Raw genomic sequence first — 22,477 nt, 5'->3', positions numbered from 1 at the left:
CAGACAAAGATTGAAGGGGTCAACAAGAAGGCATACATAACGTGTGGACGGCGTGTCGGGGCTTTCTTTGAACGTGTTCGTTAGCGTGAAGAGGTCAAAGTTCAACACTACCTTGTGACGTAGGTAATTTAAGCTTATTTGATATTGGAGCCTCACAGAATGACGTCTGTGAGGCTAGGACCAGTAAATCTTACAACAAACGTCTATAGATATAAATAAAAACAAGTTGCAACAAATCTGTATTAAAACAGAATGTGTTGTTGTCACCTTAAAAGCCTCCCCTGACCCTCTTACCTTTATTGAGTGTAACAGAAGTTGAAACCCATTCCTCCAGTTTTTGAGAGGCTAAGCTCTCACTAACAGGTAAACATTAGGTTTCGTTGTGTCATAACAACTGTAATATATTGGGTGATTTCAAGTGGCATTTTAAACGCCACTACAGTAGACTCAAAACTTTGTGTTTAACGGTGTATTCCACTCGCATATTTTTGTTTTTATTGTGGAGCCCATGTGTTTAGGTTATTTTATTCTTCTAGAAAGTTTTGTTGTCTTCTTGCTACCTAGAAGCACATAAGGCAGTTCATGAGAGTGGTTCATGTATGTAGGAATAATTTGAATGCATTTTAGGCATGATAATATATTGAGTCTAGCACACACAAGGGCGAGACCCCTATTTGTGTCTTGTTATTGGATCTAGGTACGGTGTTTTCTATGTTTGTGCGTCGGTTAGAGGGGGTTGTATATGTTATCCAGATCATTTACTGGTTGTTTGAAATTATCTACTTATATGGTTTGAATTGTAATTTAACATTCGGCTCATTGTCAGTTCCTAAAAGGACATCTAATCTAACTAATCTAAATTCATTATCATTACATCTAAATTGACAGCACCATGAAAGCTCCTCTACCATTGAAGTACAAATTTGATCTATGAAAACATCTGTGCAATCCTAATCAATTGTTTACTGTACGCCCAATGGTAGGACATACCAGTAACGGATCATAACGTCACGGAATGGACTCCTAGCTAATGGAGAATTCTGTGACGTCACCGTCAGTTGCTAATTTGTCCCACCAATGGGCACACAGTAGACAATTGACTTTAAGACTACATGGACGTTTTCTATTAGCAAAGAGTGAATTTTAACGTTCATGATAGAGAAATGTCCATTTCACTGGCACTGTGACCTGACTGACTTGACTTCGCTATTGTATCAGAAAAACACGACAGCTACAAAAGAGTGGAATGAGCATCATGATTTGTATTGTATCATTCAGTAATCTTTCGAACAGTACGTACTTGTGTATATTGCGATGCACACACAATGAGCAAATTTGTTTGCTCTAACCCTCATAGTCTAGAACTTACATATCACAGTATTAAATCAATGAATGAAAGTTGTTAAAAATACATTTCTGTACTCTTACATTGTAGATTCTTCGGTTACAAGCGCTCATTCCTTTTTTTCTTGTTTTGGAACGAATAATAACATTTCGACATCACACGAAAAGGATTGTGTAGTATTTCCATCAAGGAACACTGACATATATTACGTGTTGATTAAAGAACAATTACGTCGTCTGCACTAAACATCTTGTTGTCATTACTTACATTTTCATTATTGCTTGTACATGCTTCCTTGTTTTAACAAAAAAAGTTCACACATTGCATTGATACAGCGTAGTCGAGTACAATGTTTACGATGTTTGTTTAAAAATGACTATTCACAGTCTAAGGACTTTGATAATCGGAAAATGTCTATGTATTGAAAGTAGACTCAATCAATTTGATTGATAAAACCAAGGACTTTTCAGGGAAAACTCAATGCTACAAAGGGAAAGACGTCCACCAAGTAATGCAAATGTTTCGTTTGTTGTGAATTTTCTTCTCACCGCTCAAACAATCCTACAAAAATACATTCATTCCTGGTGAAAGAATGTGATTTTACAGATACAGTACTGCCATGCTTTTCGACATTACATCTTCGAAGGGTATTTTCCCTGTCTAGCGCAAGAGCCAAACTTTGCTTCTATACAAATTCTCAGAAATAAAGTCACTGACTTCTGATATTTTCTTGACTAAGCCTTGAAAAGTATTCTACCACCACTGTTACATTGTGTTGATTTTGGAGAGCACTACGCAGTTGTCTACCTGAGTTATAAGGTGCTGTTTAGGATGACTAACCCCACTGGCGACCGCGAAGGAACTGCATGGGCTTGACGAGATGGTCGAATCCGGAGTACATCTGGGAGTCGTCCGACAGCCACCAGGTCAGGAAGGTGTCAGGCTGGTCATCGTTCTGAGGTTGCGCCCAGGAGAGCCAGTTGTTCTCCATCGATTCGGAGGAGTCCTTGTCCTGTTCCATAGGAGGGGTGAAGAACCACGTGTACCACATCTCCGGCTTCTCCTCTTCTTCTTCTTCGCCGCCAAACCACGAGGACCACCAATCTTGTGTGTCGTCTTCCTTATCGTCCTCTTTGTCTTCTTCCCCAAACAGCCAGGACAGCCAGCTATCCTCCTTGTCCTCCTCTGATGACTTGTCCTCATCACCCATAAGCCAGGAGAACCAGTCATTATTGTCATCTTCCTTGTCTTCTTCTTCAAACAGCCAGGAGAACCAGTTGTCATTCTCTTCCTCTTCCGGCATGAACCAATTCATCCAGTCGTCTCCAAGGAGCCAGGCGAGCGGATCTTGATTATCGTCGTCGTAGAACGTGTTTGTGTTCCACCCCTGTTGCTGAACACCGAACATGACTTGGACAGCCTGCTGCATGATCTGGTTGGGCGACGGTCTGTTTGTGCCAAACATCTGCTGGATGAGTACCTGCAGGCTAGCCTGAGGACGCTGGCCATCGTTGCCGAAGATGTGCTCGTACAGCATTTGCTGCGGCGTTGGCCTCTCGTTGTTTCCGAAGATCTGGTTGATGACTGAAGAGGAGCCAAGGAGCTGTTGGACGATGGACTGCATGTTTGGCCTATTAGATTGTCCATTGAGGTAGTCCATCAGCATTTGCACGGGGGATGACTGCTGCTGAGAATTGCCGAAGAAATTGTCTGCGATGGTCTGAAGGACTGGGTACTGCTGTTGGTTGCTTCCGAAGAAATTGTCGAAGAGCTGTTGCAGAAGAGGGCGCTGGTTGTTGTTGTTCATTCCGAAGAAGAAGTCGGCAACGTCGTCCCAAGCGCTCTGCTGCTGACCGGAGAAGTAGTTCATGATCTGTTGCAGGATCGGGCGGCTCGGGCGGTTGGACATGCCGTCGAGGTAGTTGGCGATCACGTCGATGAGAGGGCGGGATGTGGACACGCTGGGGCGGCTGTGGAGGTAGTCGTGCAGAACCGCGATCGGGTGCTTGTTCTGAGACTGGAAGTAGTTGTCAAGGAAGCCGGAAAGGATGTTCATCATAGGATGACTGGGCTGCTGGAATTGTTGGGCGATCGCTTGCAGGATGGGGTAGTTGTTTCCGTTGTTCATGAACTCCTCTGCGAGGTGAGCCAGGTAGTGCAGCTCGATGGACAGCCTCAGACGGAGATGCCTCACCATAGCCTGGAAGTTGTGCCTGCCCAGCTTCATCATGTGCGACACGTACATCACCATCTTCTTCACCAGGACCTGCGCTCGCATCGTGACGTGATCGTAGATACCCTCGTACAGGTTCATGAAGTTGCTGGCGACCTTGGTGTTGTAGTCTGTGTAGGCCTGCAGGATGATGTTCACGTCGCGCATGAAGGTCATGGCGATCTTGTCCCCGGCTTCGGCGAAGTGGGCGGCGATCATCGGGAACGCCGTCTCGGCCTCCTTGATGATCATGGGCCAGTTGTTCTGGTTGATGATGAAGAACTCCGCCATGTACTCAAGGAACGCGAAATCCATCGCCATCATGTCGTCACTGTAACGACACAAAAATTCAAATGATTAATCGAAAGGCCCACATATCTACGGTAGTGCAGCAGTTTGTTTTGTTAGAACAAAATACACATGGCATATCTTGGAAAGGAAAATGGACAAAAACTATGATCGATATTACAATGGTATAGACATATCCTTTACCAAAATTAGTAAAACGAGTTATACTAAAGACATGGAAATGAGAATAAGTGTTCGTAAAAATAGACTCTCACCTAGACATGACATCGCCGGCTTGAGCATCCGTGGCATCGTCGTCTCGGGCCCCCATCATGTCCCTCTCAGGGAAGACGAACCCAAGCTTCATCATGAACTCTTTACCCCACATCAGGAAGAAGTCGAGGGTTGGCTCGAAGTTATCTGGCGGGTTGATACCGAAGTACATCATGACGTCAGGAAGGTACTGCAGGCTGGGCTGGAAGTCGTCTGGGATGTCCAGTTTCAGGGGCTTGACGAAGAAGGTCTCCCACTGCCATTGGAGTTCGCCGAGGAAGGAGAGCTCGTAGTCGGGCGGCGTCATGAAGAGCTTGTTGACTAGCATATTGAAGTCTTTGCTCAGATCGTCAACTTTGTAGTCTTCGGGGATGTCGACGTCCAGGATGAAGGCGATGGCGTGGACGCATCCGTCTGTGAGGAAGGCATCGAATGGGATTGGAGGAGGTGTCATGGTCATCCATTCCGGCGCATTTGCAGGATCCAAATACATGAAGAGAGTATCGAGGTTGAACAAGCCGGCCACTGTCTGAGGTAGGTCGTTGATCCAGGCGTTGACCATGTCGTTCCATCCCTGGCTGTCCGTCATGAAGCCACTGATCCACATGTTGGCCTGTTCGGACCACTCGGCAAACATCATGGTCGCTTGGTCGAACCACATGGCGGCGTTCTGCTCCACATACGCCTGCACCATGGGCAGCTGAGCGATGAACCACTCGGGCTCCAACTTGAAGTCGTCGGGAAGTTCGAAACCAAGCCATCGGCCGATCCACTTGAGAGCGTCGGGCATATGCTCGATGTACACCATGTTCAGATCGTATATCAGACTGAATTGATCCTCCAAGAGCTCTGCAATCCACGTGTCGTTTGGTGCTAGGGTAGCAGCGATTGGTTGCACGGCCATTTGAACGAATTCTTCCTTTGTGGGGATGAGGTTGAAGAGCTCGTTGATGCCCCACTCGGCGAAGTAGATCAACTCAGGTCTGTAGTCTTCCGGCAGGTAGAAGCCGAAGTAGTCGCTGGCTCCAGGCAGCAAGTCCAGAACCTTCTGGATGATTTGCTGAATGAACATGCCGACGTCGCCACCGGAGTTGACGGCGATGTTTTGCTGAACTTGCATAAAGATCTGCTGTGTTGTGTTGTACAGAACCCCGACGATCTGTGGCGCCTGGTTGGCGATGGTTTGGATGATCTTGTCGAGGTTGGCGGCAACGTACTCCTCTGTGGGTTGGAAGTCGTCGGGGAGGCTGATTCCGAAGGGAGAGACGATGGTTGCGCCGTTGTTGGCGAACCACTCTGGGGTTTGCTCGAAGGATGCAAACGCCATCACGATGTCGTAGTAGTTGGAAGGCACCTGCACGCCAAGGCTTCCGAGGAAGACCGGGATCTGCTGAACGATGTAGGTTGGATCGAAGGAGAAATCATCAGGGATGTCGACGCCGAAAATCACCTCCAGCAGTTCTCCGACGAGTTGAGCTGGGAATTGCTGAGTCATTGCTTCCAACGCCTGCTGGATAGCCGACGACAGGATGTACATGTCCGGGAGCTGGCTTTGGATGTACTGAATGATTGCGTTGGCGTCTCCTTGGAGCACGTTAGCTGGGATGTCGATGCCTAGGAGAGCGGCAATTTCAGGAAGCTTGTTTTCGAACATCATGGCTTGCTCGGGTGGTGCGTTGTTGAAATAGTTGGTCAGGTTTGCCGATACGTTGGCCCATGCCGCCATGCCAAACTGTTGGACTTGGTTGTTGACGTTGGCGTAGAAATCGGGGAAGTAGGTGGAGAACAGCTGCATCAGTTCCGGTAGGTTGTCGAGGATGTTCTGCACGGAAGGACTGAAGCCGTCGGGGAATGCCTCTGCGAGCGTTTCCACTTCTGAGAGTAGCCCGTATGCCAGCTCGTCAATGTTAACGTTGACCAGTGCCGCGACCTCTCTGAACTGATCGATGTATAAGGGGAGGTCCTCTGGCTTGAGGGCGATGTTCTCGACCCACTCAAACAATGTCATCTGCAGCTCAGGAGCCGGCACCGGGATGCCGAGTCCCGTCAGGATTTGTGTGATCTCCACGGAGACGTTCTTCAGGTACGCGACGTTAATATCTTGGAGGATGAGAGCCACGACTTCGATGTAATCCGGTACACTGTAGTGCTCCTTCCTAAGGTGGTCGACCAAGGCCCCTGACATGTCCCTCACCGGGATGTTGATAAGCTCAGCCACTCCGTAAAGCTCTTGAATTATCGGCTGGAGGTCTGCTGATGGCTGTGCAAGCGCGATGGTCCAATTCCTGATGCCTTGCTCCAAGTCCATTGGGACCATGACGCCTCTGTCTGTAATGAAGTTGATGATGAAGTTGACAGTGTTGGCCACGTCCATGTCACTTAGTTGCGGGAGGACCTGGTTCGCTTCAAAGATGTCGTAGTAGACTGCCTCGCCCAGAGCGATCTGTTCCCGCAGACCAGCGAGGAGATTTCCGGAGAGCTCCACCTCTGGCACGCCCACAACAGCAGCGACCTCGTAGAACTGGCGAACGTAGGCTCCAAAGTCAAGACCGTTGCGAATGTCGTTCAGCCACTGGGTCAACTGTGCAACTGTTTCGTCATTGTAGGGGAAACCAAGAGTGGCGAGCTGACCGGTTACATACTGGCCTAAGCCGGGAAGAAAAGCTTCATCCAGTGTCAACAGCAAGGTTTGGACTTGTAGGAGGTTGTCTACAACGGCGTTGACTTTGTCGAAATGCTCGGTCAAGATCTGTTTCAGGCCGGCCGCGAGGTCTACCACCGACGTGTTCAGCATGTAGGCTAGTTGGTAAAACTGCTCGACTTGTGGGCCGATGTCGTTTTGTGCAAAGTATAGACCTGCGGTCCAACCGTACACCATTGCGATGGATTCGTTGTTGTATTCAAGTCCGTAGGGCATGAGGTTTGCTGTGATGAGGAGGCTCAGGTCGTAGACATACTGGAACTCCACTGTGCCGAGCAGCCTCTTGACTTCCAGTAGATCGGTCACGACTTGATTGACTTCTGCGAAATGGTTGGTCAGGAGCTGCTTCAGACCGTTGGACAGATAGCTGACCGACACGTTGAGCATGTATGCTACTTGGTAGAACTGTTCGACTTGCGGGCCGAAGTCATCTTGGGCATTGTAGAGATCTGCGGTCCACTGGTACACAAAAGCTTCGGTCTCGTTGTTGTACTCGAGGCCGTACTGGCCTAGGGCTCCTGTGATCAGCTGGCTCAAACCGAAGACATACTTGAACTCAACGGTGTTGAGCAGGCGCTTGACTTCTATCAGATCCATCACCACTTGTTCGACTTCAGCAAAATGGTCAGTCAGGAGTTGACGCAGACCCGCGGCCAAGTCAGGAGCAGACGTATTCAGCATGGAGGCCACTGTGTAGAACTGCTCAACGTAAAGTTGGATGTCGTCGTCCAGGTAGAGACCGGCGGTCCAGTTGTACATCGCGGCGATAGATTGGTTGTTTAACTCGAGACCGTAAGGAACAAGGGCGTTTGCGATGAGGAGACTCAAGTCCTCGATGTACTTGAAGTCGCTTGTCTTCAGTAGCCTCTTGACCTCGATCAGGTCTGTGACAACGCTCATTCCACCCGTCAGCTGTGCAGTCAGCGCGTCTTTCAGTCCCAGAGCTAGATCTGCCGCCGATACGTTCACCAGGCTTGCCACGTCGTAGAACTGCTGGATTAAAGGAGTGATGTCGTCGTTGCCGAACATGCCAACGGTCCAGGTGTACATGACTTCAAAGGTGTCGTTTTGCACGGGGTAGCCGAGAGGTACCAGCTGGTACGCGATGAACTCGCTCAGACCTCTGATGTAGCTGAACTCCACCAGTCTCAGCAGGTTTCTCACCTCGATCAGGTGCGCGGTGACTGCTGCGCCTCCCTGCAGCTGGGAGGTCAGGTCTTCCCAGACGATTTTGGCGAGCTCCGATGCCGACTTGTTTACACTGGCGGCCACCTCGTAGAACTGATTGATGTATACGCCGATGTCGCCGTCGTTGTTATTGTACAGGCCCAATGTCCACATGTAGATCGTCTCGCTGTTCTCAGGGGTTAGCGGAAAACCGAGGGTGTTGAGTTCCTGGGCGATCAAGATGCTAAACTGCCGGATGTAGGAGGTGTTGAAGTTGCTCATGACTTGCTTCACTTCCATCAGGTAGAAGTACACCAACTCGCCTTCGTCCAAAGCCGCTGTCAGTAGTTGCTGAAGATCCTGTGCCAGGCTTCCCGGAGACACGCCAACGGCTGCGGCGACGCCGTAGAAGTCCATGGCGACACCGTCCGTGTTGTTCCCTGCGGCAACGAGTGCGACGGTCCAGTTGTAGATGCCTTCAATAGAGGCGTTGTCGCTGGGATAACCGTAGGAGGAGAGTGCGGTGGAGATCTGCCACGCCACCCCGCCGACGTTGTCGGGAGAGATGCCCTGGAGTCGAGCAGACAGCGCACGCAAGATGGCCGTGACATTCAGCCACTCGTTATAATCGGTCAATGCTTTCGCGGCCACTTGCGTCGCATCGAACCCGAGCTGCGTACCGACTGACTCAAACTGCAAGGCAAGACTTTCGTAGTTGCTTTCCTCCGCGGCTAGCGCGGCCGACCAGGAGGTGATTATACCCTGAGTGAGGCCGTCTACGGTGATGCCTGCCGTGGCCAGCTCCCCGACCAAGTACTGTGCGAAGAAGGCTCCATCTGGGTCGCCCGATTGCCTAATTAAGTCGGAAACCTGCCCGAGAAGTTGGACAACGACGGGGTTTGCTACAGGCGCTTGGGTAGGAGGCCGAGTGAGGATGATGAAGGGATCACCGGTCCCATCGAGGTCGATGTTACCGAAATCAAACTGCGCATGTGCAGTGGACACCAGCAGCGCGAACGCCACTAGCAGTGTGGCGGACCGGACCATCTCCTGTAAAAGAGCGACAAAAAAACTGTTAAGGTTTTCTTGTCATTTTTTATTAAAAAGACTACAAATTTACATACACGCAATCATGGATCTTACGTTTCTGTGAAATAGTTAGAGTATTTCTTAATTCTTAATACAATAGCCCTAGCCATCACAGATGTTATGCAAAATGGGGTGTCGGTCTGTTATTCTACTGTTCTTGAAAATACTACTATGCGGCCGATCGACGCACGAAATCACCATGTTTTTATCAAAGATAAAATTGTATCAAAGATGTGCTGTGACTGATACAAGCTAGTTTGACAAGTCCCCGGATAAAACGAGTAAAAAAAACCACATCAAATGGTCCTAGAATTGTGGTCCCCACAAGGCATAAACAGACACATTGCAATGCTGTCCATTTTCATCCAAAATCCAAAAAGAGTGCAGCCGAGCATAACGAAAAAAAGATCCGTTGTTCGCTGATTAAGGCCAATGACCCCTCTTCCCATTTCCAAATACACAACTCTGTAGCCATTCGGCTAGAACGACTGGGTCGGTTTTGTAATGGACGCGCTCTAGTTAACTTTGCTGATCTTACACTGGGAACTTCGTCGGTCATTGACCTTTGTTTTTGCCCAGATCCTGACACGGACAGGCGGACAGTGTTCGATACCTTTGTCCCTCTTTGGCAAGCTCTTGTTAGAATGAGGACGATTGTGTAAACATGTTTACAGACTGGACGCCTGACTAAACAGGTTGAGGGATAGTGCATATATCTTGAAAATCAGGTACGCTAAAAATGTGATTTAACTTTTTCCAAGCAATATTAAGAAGACGAAATCCATGGGAACGTGGTAAATATCCTACGATTTATATTATCCGTTGCTGTGATGTTCCAATTCAAACTTTCCATAAATGTGAAAAATATCCATCCAAACATTCAGATCTGTATTTAAGTGCTCTAGAGTGATATTTTTGTTCTTTGAATTCAAAGACGGAATCCATTTCGAAGACTAGTTTTCGTGGTCCATATTCACAACAAACCACCCAACAAAACATTGTCTCTTTTACGTGTTTATTTATTTATTTAATTTATTTGGATTTTTCGCCATTTTATTTTTGGTGTTACCTCAGTCCGGGCGACAGTAAATGAGAGAACGGTAACGGAAACCTACTACAATTACCTATAAATCTAAACAACTAGTACAATCTGTAGTCTTGAATGTTACCAAATATCAAATATCAAAAAGAATGAATCGGTGTACAGTAAATCCCACATCACACCCTCGATAGATCAGAAAAACATCTTGTGCTTTAGAAAACAAACAGCTGAAAGAACAATGATGACACAAGTACTTAACATCAAGCTACGATCGACAGTTACACTTTTCTATTTATTAAGCCAATATTTGTTCAAATCATCACTTATTCTAACACTTAGTACTGTGATGTAAATGTACAAAATTTAAAGATATTTTGTTCTAATTAACGAATACTTTGGGAGATATACGTCAAAACTTTCGGTGTGCTAATATTCGTCGTAGACCGTCAGACGATTTTGTGTCGCAAATTTTTCAAGTATGTTGTACGTGACAGAACCAACCACCAACAAGGTGGAAAGCCTTAGAGTTTCGCATCACGACACATTCAAAGCTAACTATCCCAAGAATGCCTTCAGTTTGCGATCTTGCGATGATCGCAGAACTTACAATTGTGTGATCGGGTCTTTAATACCAAACAAAGAAGTATGTTTTCTTATCTAACTAATACCTGATTAATCGCAAACAAGTCTTAAAGGAGTGGATGATTAAACAATAAGACAAGCTAAGACGGCCGGCACATATGTACAGAGTCTGACTGTCTTTACACTGGCGGTACGGTTGGGTTGGTGTGAGAAGGCGTGTTTGCGGTCCGGGTGTGTCTGCACCTACATGGGTACTATCGGTACCTGCTCACCTGTCAACCAGAAACTCAAATCCCTTGCGTCATATCTACAAAGACCACCACAACCGTGCCTGGCACTGTGAGTTTTACAAAAATGAAAAACTGTATGAAACAAGCTAAGTCACGCAAGCCACGTCTGCACTTTCAGGGGTACTGTCGGTACCTGCCTAGCTGCCTGTCAACCAGAAACTCAAATGCCTTCGTCACATCGACAAAGACCACCACAACCGTGCCTGGCACTGGGAGTTTAAAAATAGCTGAAAACTGTTTGAAACAAGTCACGCAAGTCATCGTTAACGTAGCGGTGTGGTCTCTTTTGTCGTAGGCTGTGACAAACCGAAGGATCTAATGCATGTGCAAGTTAGCACGACCGGATGGATGGATGGATGGATTTTTAACAAGACGGTTGAATTTTGTAGCTCGACTATCCCAATATGCACTCAGATGCGATTAATCCTACAATGAATATAGAACGTAATATATGATCGGGTGCTAAACGGGATTAGGCTTTTGCAGACGTTTTTAACACCAAAAGTAAACTTTGGGACTGCGTGTGATTACGATCATTTAAGCGGTTTATATTCAGATAAGTACATTAGTACATTAGTACATTTTTCATGGAATAATCCATATAGTGCCTAAATATTAGTCTCTAAATATTGACCCGGGCCGTCAAAATCACTCTAATAACACCAACGATAATGATATATAAGCTAGCCACATTCACCGCTATCGTCACACCCGACTAGAAAATTCCTCAGCGCTGAATGAACCGCGCATGGCCGCCCGACAAGTAGCGCCTGGCACAACAAGGAGCGAACACCTGAGAACACCTGCCTGTTCCACTCCCCTGGTCGCCATGACAACGTGACACGCCTGATAGGTTGGACCACACCCCTTGCCTTCGCTCGCTAGGGCACAAGTCAAGTCACACAGTCGTTTTAAAGGGTGTCTAAACGCCGTACTCTCCATGCTGTTGTAACTTCAAAATCAATGCGTGAAAATTGAATAACCTTTATACCTAGACAACTTCTCCAACTATCCATAGCAAGAAAAAACAGGCTGTTCATAAACAAACAAAAAAATTCGCTCGCTAGGGCACCAGTCAAGCCACAAGGGCATTTTAAATAGAAGGTGTCTAAAACTACATACAAAAAAATGTACTCTTCATTCTGTTATCACTTCAGAAGCAATGCGTAAATATTGAATACATTCATACCTAGACATTCTCCAACTACACATAGCAAGAAAAAAACAAGCTGTCCAGAAATAAACAAAAACTTCACTCGCTAGAACACAAGTCAAGCACAAGGGATCTAGAGAGGGTGTCTAAAACGCCATATTCTCCATACTGCCATCACTTCAAAAGCAATGCGTGAAACATGAATACCTTCATAGCTTGCAATAAGTCATTCTCCAACTACCCATAGCAAAGAAAAACAAGTTATTCGGAAAACAAACTTCGCTCGCTAGGGCACTTGTCAAAGCGCAAGGGCACAGAAGAGGGTTACTAAAACGTAAAGTTCTTCCAATTACTACCACGTCAGGAGCAATGCCTTACACGACAAACCTTTCATGGCTTAAAAGTCCTTTGGCTAAGCGACATATGATCGAACACATCCTTTCAAAGATAAACAACGATTTCTTAAAAAGTTTTATGAGTTTTTTTTTTGTCTTTTGAATTATATCTTTACATTTTGTACCCCATTCCAATTATGAACAAGCATCACACTAATTCAATGCTCGTCTCTGTACGGTCACCGTCTAGTAAGATAGGCCCAAATCGTAGCAAGAGCAAACTTTCTACGTATAGGTTCACTGCGGAAACGAAATGTCTTCAGTTCTTTTTCAAGATGTTTAACGTTGTATAGTATGGGCAAACTCTCTAGCTCTTTTGTGAAAGACCAGAATAACCTGTAGGTCATCGGTTAAATCACCCCACGGACTCCACCCCTCCCTCTGTGGGTAACATGCCAGGCGGGTGAGTAACTAACAATGGCCGCAAGATGATCTGTCGGTCACCAACCATCGGACCACGCCCGCTACCGAAACTAGACGACGGTCGGTTCCATACTCATAGAACCAACCATAAACCATTAACCATCGAAAAACTATATCATACATCTACTTGAAGGGATTCATGATCAATTGCAGCCATTCCAAGTGAGTTAAATCATTAAATCTTGAAGAAAGACGCTCTTGTAATAGCCTTTAAGTAAACAAGAGGGCCCTATGTAAGGCATTCTCGAGACTCGCTCTAATTCACACCTTTATACACGCCGTAGTCTGACCTAGTATATCCTTGTCGGATGACACAGCTAAGAGAAAAGCGGTATATCTTACTACAATTGACACCGCCGACATCGCCTATCCATTAAAAAATAGGCGAACAACGCAGAGTTGACACTTAGAAAAGGGGTGAAACGTACCACTCACTTAAGCTTTTACTAAACTAAGCGAAAATTCCTAAACTAACTCTCAAGTGCAGTCTATAGTATTCAATACACACAGAAAGCCCCTTTATGTGCTGTTCTTTAGATGTAGTTGTCCCGACGAAAAAAAAACGAACAAAGGCAAACTAGACCCACCCACCGCACCATTGCGCACAAGTACAAATACACAAGGATAGACGGGGACTAAAGGCGGCTAGGATAAAAACTTGCAAGTCACTCACGCACATTACGTGGACAACTTTGAAACCATTGGAACAACTCCATTTTCCCCCAAAATCAGCCGATACATGTACGAATCGAAGCAAACATTCACATGATTTGGGATCTACACGTTTACGGGCCTACGTTTACAGAGGGATTATGATATGCGTCACTGATACGCAAAATTCACCAGATTTTTATCAACGAAAGAAATTACGACGAAATTTATTATACTCCCCACCATAAACTAAACGCAACATGAATGTCTGTAGTCAGACGGCTATGCATAAAACTCAACTTCGAAGTAAGGACACAAAGCTAGCGTTCTGGCTCCATAGTAAGTCTTCCGTGAAAAGGGGTAAAACTTAAAATCTCTCATGCAGTGATTTTTATTATAACGGGAAAAAAGAAACATCTTCAAACAAATGTTACTACTATTACAGGACGATTGCGAACAAGTCGGCAAATTTCCCTTACCTTTTTTTGACGTCTCAGACGGTTTCTTGAAGAAGGTCCTCTCGTGGAAGCAGCGTAACGGAATGAAGGAGTGCGTGGAGAGGACTCAGGCTCTTAAAGAAAAAAGCCGGGCGTGGCCTATTTGCATTGAATGGGTCAAAGCTCCTGTGCCTGGTACTACCCTAAGGTGTTGTGTTACCTGTCGGTCGTCGGCCACGCCTACGGCTGTCATCTTCAAGTCATGCCCTCTCGGTCACCTGGTATCAAGCTTGACAATCCTTGAGTCCTCGTACGCCCCCCTTTCCACTAGACGACGATCGCGATGCGCTCTCACTGCGACCTAAATAGGATATGTGTAACCTTGGATTTTCATACTGGGTATATCATACAAAATGTAAAAGTGTGACCGAGAAGACGACAAAACACACAAAGTGTAAAAGATTCGTTTCTTTCTATAGAATTCGTTGAGCGATATGTCAAATTTTAGGTCGCAGAGAGCGCGTCGAAAGGCGAGAGCGCCGTCCTAGTGAAAAGGGTGTATAAGGATGAAAAACTGTGATTTATTGGACAACGAAACCTAATCTCCAAGCAGATCTTACTGTGGCATAATTAAACTCCTCTGTCGGCTAAACCCCTTCCCCAGCTAATGATACGATCTTATGTCACCAGCACAACATCTGCTTGGAGATTAAACCAAACATACAATACCTAAATAGATAACGTTATAACTTTTTCTACTTGCGCTGAGAACAATGAGGGATAAAAGATTTGACATGTCCTTCAGAAAATTCCATTGACTGACAACGAATCTGTCTCCGTTTTGTGTGGTTTGTTATCTTAAATTCTCCTAACATCTAGCATAACATTTCAATTCTGAAATCCACGTTTAGTCACTGCAAATTCGCTCAGTGATTGCTACTCAATGGAAAGGGTGTGTTACGTATACACGGTCCCGTCAAAACCTGTATTTACTCAGTTGTGACGTAGGTGTCGCTTGGGTTGCTACCTTGCTTTGGTTCCCTTTGAAGCATCCTTGCATAGTAACAGCTCATTAAACTGACATATTTTTATCGTTGTGAAGTTTCTTATGCGATCATAGAAAATAATATGCTTTTCAAGATTTGTTAGTTTGTCGTGTTACCCCCGTTTGTCTCATACAAAGCATAAACTCAAAGTTCATTATAAAACAAATAGTCTTAACATTTCATCAACTATTGACCTACTAATGTTTCTCAGGTATATAACGTAATGCATATTTAATACTAGGTACATATTCGATAGAAGAAATCATGTATTTTACATCATATACAGAGCTTCCGAGTCCTTACAGGGTATTAAGAACTCATTAAGTAAGTTATTATTAGCTTTAAGTAAATTAAATTCTAATTCAAATCCACTCTGAAGTACATTGGATTTAATGACTCAGAAGTTTACTCATTTGCATAAAAAGCATCCAGTGGGCTAAAGATGATGTCATACTTTTCGTAGCTGACCATGCGCTTATGTGTCACACCACGTGATGTCCACGTGATAGTATGACGTCACAGCTACGTGCCATGCTACAGGTGTGGTAGCGACCGAAAGAACAGGGCTTAGGTAATTGTTTGTAAATGTGTTTTTGATTTGCCTCTATTTGTGTCTTTAAAACTAGAAGGGAGAAATAATGAGAGAAAGATAAGGAGGGATAAAATGAAAAAAAAAATGTTCCTGCCAAGATTAAAGGTATACTACGGAATATTTGAACAAAACAAAAAGTAGCTTTTTCCGACTTTTTCTTTACATTGTTAGTTTCCTTTGTAGTTAAATCTTGAGGCGCGGCTACGTTCATTGTACAATCTTCGCAGAATCTATGCCAACTTTTTACGTTAGGAAACAGTTGAATTTTGCGCGAAATATTCATAACTATACCAACACTTGTGCCACACCGATTTGCTGTCGTGAATCAACCGTGCGACTAATGTGGATTTTTCACATCAACCCCAACATCGACTTGTTTGTTTTTTGTTTATTTTTGTTTAGGAGAATAATCGTAATGCACCCATTTTGTACCATACTTACAAGCTGTGCAATACTGGAACTGTAAGGTTTGATCCACTCACACTGGGATCGGCCACTGATCTTTTCGTTGTGGATGTTTATCTTTTAACGTGCTTGAGGTGTTGCTGTTTGTTTAATTCATTCAGCTATGCACAATTTGAATGATATTCAACATGGGCACTGTGACGTCTATTTTACACAAAAAAGTTCAATTTTTGAAGAAAAAAAAAGTTGTCAGAATTCAGCCGTAGAAACCCTTGACCTCAAGGCTGTTGTGTATATGACCTAACGGTCATTGAACCCGTTCGGTTGAGCGTGAAACGCCCGGTATGTCTGCATGTAACAATGGCGCAGACGAATAACAGAATGTCTGAATGAATCTTTAAATCCCTTCTTAAGTCTGGATAGACACCCAGATCCTTTCTAAAGAAAGTTTGACTACGTTTTAAATACGTGGCAAAATAGTTCCAAAAACAATTTACGAATAGTTTGAATAGATTTTCAAACCCGTTCGCACATAGTCTAAATAGATGCCAAATCCGTTCTAACAAAGTACACGACTTAATGACAGTATTTTGAAACATTAGTTGATCTATGGTAATTTAGTGCATTCATTTCACATTACATGCAAGTAAGGCGGAAGTTGCGGCACGTTTGCGGCGTCGTTGCGACCGAGTGGTTAGCCGGCGCTTAACGAATTTCATCGATAAAAAATTGTTCTCTTTCGGCTTTGTGTGTTTTGTTGTCTTTTTAAAAATCCTGTTTGTACGTTTGCATGATATTCTTATTATAGCCAACACAAATCAAATTTGAAAGCAACGACGATACAGGCTTCTGTTTTTAAATCGTCAAAACAGTTTTACCTTTCTCGGCCATGACGACCGTTTGGATATGTCGCTGTTATGACTCAAAATATTATATCTATTTTATCAACATTTTGAGACAAATTAAACACGAGTAAAATCTGTTTTGAAAAATTAACAACAATTCAATATGTTTGTAATAGTTGACATTAAGAATAAAAAATGATAATATGCCACACCTTCTCTATATACGGTTCACGTCTTTGTATCTAGGCACAAAACATCGTCATTATTGTATATATAGGGATTCCTTCTTACGTGACGTAGTACCACAGTCAACATTTTATTAGGGTCGATTCAGTCAGTCAATAGTCACTGTGATGAACACACAGATAAAGGCAACCCGATGACAGTTGCTAAGCAACGGGTTGCATAGTTTTCCCTTCACCAAGCATTAGAGACAGCAGACAAACAGAACTATTGAAGTGAGAAATTTCCCCACCATTAACACAAAGGGAATGTGGACTAACCATGTCACAAGCCTGCCTTGCTCCTCAAAAAAAAGCAAACTTACATTACTGTTTTGTTATTTTGTAAAATGACCTGGCGGCTGCCAATGACGCGGCAATGTGTCAATATTACATGACGCAATCTTCCACTAGGACGGCGCTCACATGCACGCCGCGCTCTAGCTCTCTATCTACGACCCAAAATTTGACAGATCGCTCAACGAATTGTATAGAAAAGAAAAGAATGTTTTTACTCTTTGTGTGTTTTGTTGTCTTCTCAGTCACACGTTGACGTTTTGTATGATTTACCCAGTCAGAAAGCGAAGGCTACACATATCCTATTTAGGTCGCAGTGAGAGCGTAGCGCGTCGCCGTCTTGAACAACTATAATGCGTCTGCGTACACTACCTGCGTACAGCTCAACTCTGGCTAGATACGCGGAAAATCTTAAGTCGGGACGAAAACAAGAAAGAAGAGAATGTTTTCACGAAGAAAGCGCCGTGTGTGCGGTAACTGGTAGAGTGTTGGACTCGGAATCTAGAGGTCGCTAATTCGATACTGACGGTGCCCCGACGTTGTGCCCTTGGGAAATGGCACTTAACAAGACCTTCCTCACTTCACGGAGGAATAAAAATGGGTACCTGTACTACCTGACTTCGGTCGGGGAGGTAAAATACTACCTTTACCTTCCCTCTGTACTTTGTGGTACAGCTAGTAAGTTACTAAACTTGTGTGCAGTGCCACATTGTCCTTGTCTGTCTGAAAGCAAATTAAAGGTGATAAAAAGAAAAGAGATAAAGAAGTAATAAGGTACATTTTCATTAGTCAAATAAGACAATAGTTGATGTTGTGATTCCTGTCGTTACCATTAATATTTCAAACTATTTAATCGAGAAAAGTATTACTGGTAGTCTGATGAATTTTGGGCAAACAAAATTGTACAACATTGGGGAGATCTAGAGGGCAACCCACTGAAGATTAAAAGGTATCAAAAGTTTATAATCATTCCTTTATCAATTTCGCATAATTTTTGTAAATTTTCCATTATTTTACATCTTCTATCAAACGCTGGAAATCCTGATACAGTCGTTACCTAACGGTCGTGTTGAAGTACCTGTTTGTTTTGTTCTTTACGTTGACGCGTTTGCCACCCAAAATCACTTCAAATATTTGCTACTCTCCGTCCTATTGAATAGCGATTTGCAAAAGGGCAAGAAACTATATTTGACTTTCCTCTTTTTTGTGTGTTAGGTTAGCGCTCGGAAAATATTTGAGCTTCTTTCTGCATTCTAGAGTCCCTCAAGTAAAGACCACCTTTTCTTGATCCCAAATGCCAATTATTCCTAGGCGTATCCTGAAATAGACGGACGAATTGATACATTGAAACGATTATGATCCATTCAGGCGTTTAAATCCCGTTGTTTACAGTGTAAGCGGTGTGTATCAAAGTATTAATTTGCTTCTCTTCTAATGATGTACATAGAACCACATGTATCAATCTCGATTCTGACTAGTCATCGGTAAACGTTATCCCTTTTATGGGAAAGATTGACTTCAATAGAAAGCGGACTCTCGCCGAAGCTTGCATAGAATATATTGACATAAGCCGTTGATGCCAAATACATAGCCTCTTTATATCACGGGGTGAACCACGTAGAATGAATTGGGTTATCTATTATACAATAGCAGTTTTATGACATTTACAATGTATGTACAAGCGTCACTTAAAGAAATGCGAAAACAACGTAGCTAAATATATATTTCGGTCCTCAAGTTCCTATTGAAACAGAATTCGAACAAAACGATCTCAAAGCAACAAACGTAGTGGGGATATCTCCATAATGTTTGTCTGAGCCACATTACGTGAGCTTCTTTCGTTTATTTCTTTCATCTATCTTGTATGAATCTTTGTAACAAGTAGGCAGCCGATCTAGCCTTACAATTAATGTCCTATCCTATCCTATCCAGGCGTGCTGGTTGCACGGATGGCCATGACTCTCTTCCTCCATCCTTCCCTATCCTCCATAGCCTTGGGCAGTTCTTTAGTCCTAGGTGTCTAATATTCACAGAATACCAGAATAATCGACTGCATATATTGATAAAAGATATGTGATAACAGAAAATCATAAGTACAAAATTAGTGAAGAAAAGAATAATGAAATAAGCACATCCTAATGAGTGGAATTTTTTTCTATCATTTGTTGAGGCACTTTATTATAGAACCAATTTCACTGATCGACAGCTGTACATGCATGGCAAAATATGTTGCAACAACACGAAAGCAATCATCACAATATGCGATACTCGTATAGCTATGAGCCACATCATCATCCTATCGTTCCGTGCCAGTACTGCAGCCAGGCCACGGCCTTCTCATTAGGTCCTAGCGGGTCATGGTTGGAGATGTTGGGGCCTAAAACGCCGTCCATGCATTCATATAAAGACAAAATTAAGTTATTTTATTGAGCAAAGATGTGATGCACATCAAAATACATCTTGAAAATTCTAAACTATCCGCACGCCATGATAAGAACCGTGGTATGACTTAATATGTGTTAACCAAGCGCTGTATTATGGCGTTCTCGTTTTCTAAATAATGAACCCTTAATACCAGCGGCACTGGCCTCCCCTATATTTTTAAATGTTGGCAGTCCCAAGTGTAAAAGCCTGTAGTTAAATGTTAGAGTCATAACGCTAAATCTCATCTCTTCTTTGGTATACCCTCGTCCTCTTATCTCCAAGTCAAGGTCATATGCCTGTAAATCAAAACATAAGAACCAAGCGGTAAGTAAATACATCCTTAAATAAACCTGTTTCTTGTAAGAAAGTGCTTCTTCAAGTTTGCAACTTTTGTTTTCCGTATCAGTTTAAAAAAAAAACAAGATCAAAGATCTAGCGGTTTTGTTTCGAACCGCAGTTGTTTTGATTCATTTTCCAATAATATTATAAACAGCCTTTGATTAATTCCATGCAAATGCAAATAAAGTTACAAATATCTATTTAGTACATACCTTTGCTCTTGTTATTTTCCAGCAGTAATCCTTGTCCACTTCAAATTCAGAATTCCATTTGGATGCGGTTATGACCTTTGTTTGTTTGCCTTCACTTTGACCTTTCATTGTCCTCATGCAAAATTCACTGACGTCATTCTTGATGTATTTGAAATATTTCAACTCGTCATAAAAATCTGGACCCTGTATGGTGAAAAAGTAAGTTTTCAGAATATACAAATCGGAAAAGCACATTGACTCTTATTCGTAAGTTGCTAGAGGTTGGCAGGCCATAGGAAAGAGCAAGATTACAGTTTTGTTTTGTCATAAATTTCGTTTGTAATATCTCTAACTCGTGTGTTTTCTAAACTGGATAAATTTTGTCCGATGTCCAACCACTTATAATCCAAAAACAATAGACCACAATTTTGCAAGCTTATAAAAGTACCAAAAACATTATTTAAACCTACGTCGATAAAGGTTAGACATCCAGGTAACAATATAGCAATTAATAAGTGCTCAAGCAACCGTTATCTTTCGTCAGTACAGTGACAGTGACACTAACGAAGATAACGGATGGCATCTGAAACGTCTGACCGTTTCTAAAATTACTAAAGATTATTGATTACATTCAGTTGTTTGAGTAATTTCTATTTGGCGTATTCTTGTATTTCGGTTACCTGGGCGTTGATTTTTCGCCATAGTGAGTTGTTGAACGTGTTGTACAGCAAATAATCCACGGCGCTCCAGCTACGGTGGTTCTCCAATTCTGTTGCTGATGCCATGTACGTCTTGTACAAGTAAGGGCGCGAGTTTTTACTCTTAGAGTAAAACAAAACGTCTCGGAGTTCCCAGCACATCAAACGCCTCAGAAGAACGACAGATTCGTCCAAATGTTCTAGGATCATCACGAGAGTGAAGTCAGCGTCTAACTGACTGATGTACTTGCGAGCTTCCTCCTGGTTCGCAAAAAAAAACACACGGAAAAGCTCGTTACAAGACAAGTAGGAAAAGCACTCGTATGATGCTGTGACCTAGAATTTGTTTGTAAGGTTAACATACAACTCCAATGAAGGACCTTGATCGCATCCCACTTCTGACACCATGTTGCACTTCGAATTCGGCACATGTTCTACTAGTATGTCTTTCGGTGTTCTTAACTACCTCTTTCTCCTGATAAGTTTTCTAATTAGACGGTGAGTTACGAAATTGCATCTCTGTATTTTTGTTACAAGTTATTCATGATCACTTACTTCATCATCTGCCCTCTCGGCCGGCCACCCCATATCAAAGGTCATGGGGTTCCTGGTCCCGTCCCACGTGATGTTCACGTGAGGGAAGAATGTCTCAGACCCGTTCCTGTACCGCCAGGGGTCCTTCAGGAACTTTTTCACTGGATTCTTAGTATGCTGTATGCCAAGGGCCTTTGGGAGGTGGAAGTAATTAATCTGAGACTTGAGATGACTGAATGGTTGTCTTATTATAGCTGGAAAAGAATGATATGATGCGTCATCAATATGTTAAAGAAAATACGTTTAATTACACTCTTGATTTGCCAACACGTTTTGTGCAATTATCCGGATGGTGCAACAAAGCGAAGTAATTCATCTGGAACGCATCACTGCGGGACTTTGGGGTTCCGTGCGATTAACAGAAGTGTGCAGTTATCCACCTTGCAATTCACTGGCTTCTACTGCATTCACGTGCATTCATAAATACTTATATTGCGATAAGAACAGCAGCGTCTTTCTTTTCCTCTCCAAGTAAAACGTACGAGAAACTCATTTCAAGCTCAGCCACCTCACGTAATGCTCTTTTTGAGATGCCATATTTGAGTTGCTTATCAAATATGGCATATTGAGGAATTCTTATACCCCAGAAAACCTGCAACATGTTGTGTATCATCACTTACATATATACTTTGTCTCCGGAGGAAACTTGCTCTGTAGCCACGTCTTGTTGTACACAAAATGATGCACAAGTGCGTCGTATTTTTCGTCCGGCGTGTGGACGTACTCATTTTCTTCTGGGGGGAACGGCCAACTGAGTATTCCTGGTCCCACAGGCAT

The 22,477-nt window shown here is 43.6% G+C and overlaps 2 protein-coding genes across 2 annotated transcripts; both read right to left on the bottom strand.

Moving 5' to 3' along the window:
- Positions 1–1,242: 1,242 nt before the first annotated feature.
- LOC118406857 lies at positions 1,243–14,155 on the bottom strand (the record flags this gene model as incomplete). Its single annotated transcript, XM_035807213.1, is given in 3 exon segments — positions 1,243–3,888; positions 4,121–9,036; positions 14,091–14,155. Coding segments are annotated over 2 exon segments (6,621 nt in total). The 3' UTR covers positions 1,243–2,180.
- Positions 14,156–21,058: 6,903 nt separating this feature from the next.
- LOC118407185 (galactose-3-O-sulfotransferase 2-like) lies at positions 21,059–22,477 on the bottom strand. Its single transcript, XM_035807608.1, has 3 exons — positions 22,321–22,477; positions 21,662–21,894; positions 21,059–21,367 (listed from the first exon to the last, which is right to left on the bottom strand). The coding sequence occupies exons 1-3, from the start codon at positions 22,475–22,477 to the stop codon at positions 21,059–21,061; spliced, it is 699 nt and encodes a 232-aa protein (XP_035663501.1).

Source organism: Branchiostoma floridae, chromosome 19, assembly GCF_000003815.2.
Source record: "Branchiostoma floridae strain S238N-H82 chromosome 19, Bfl_VNyyK, whole genome shotgun sequence".
NCBI classification, from domain to species: domain Eukaryota; kingdom Metazoa; phylum Chordata; class Leptocardii; order Amphioxiformes; family Branchiostomatidae; genus Branchiostoma; species Branchiostoma floridae.
The sequence above is the reverse complement of the archived record's forward strand: the minus strand, read 5'-3'. Positions and strand labels throughout refer to the sequence as shown.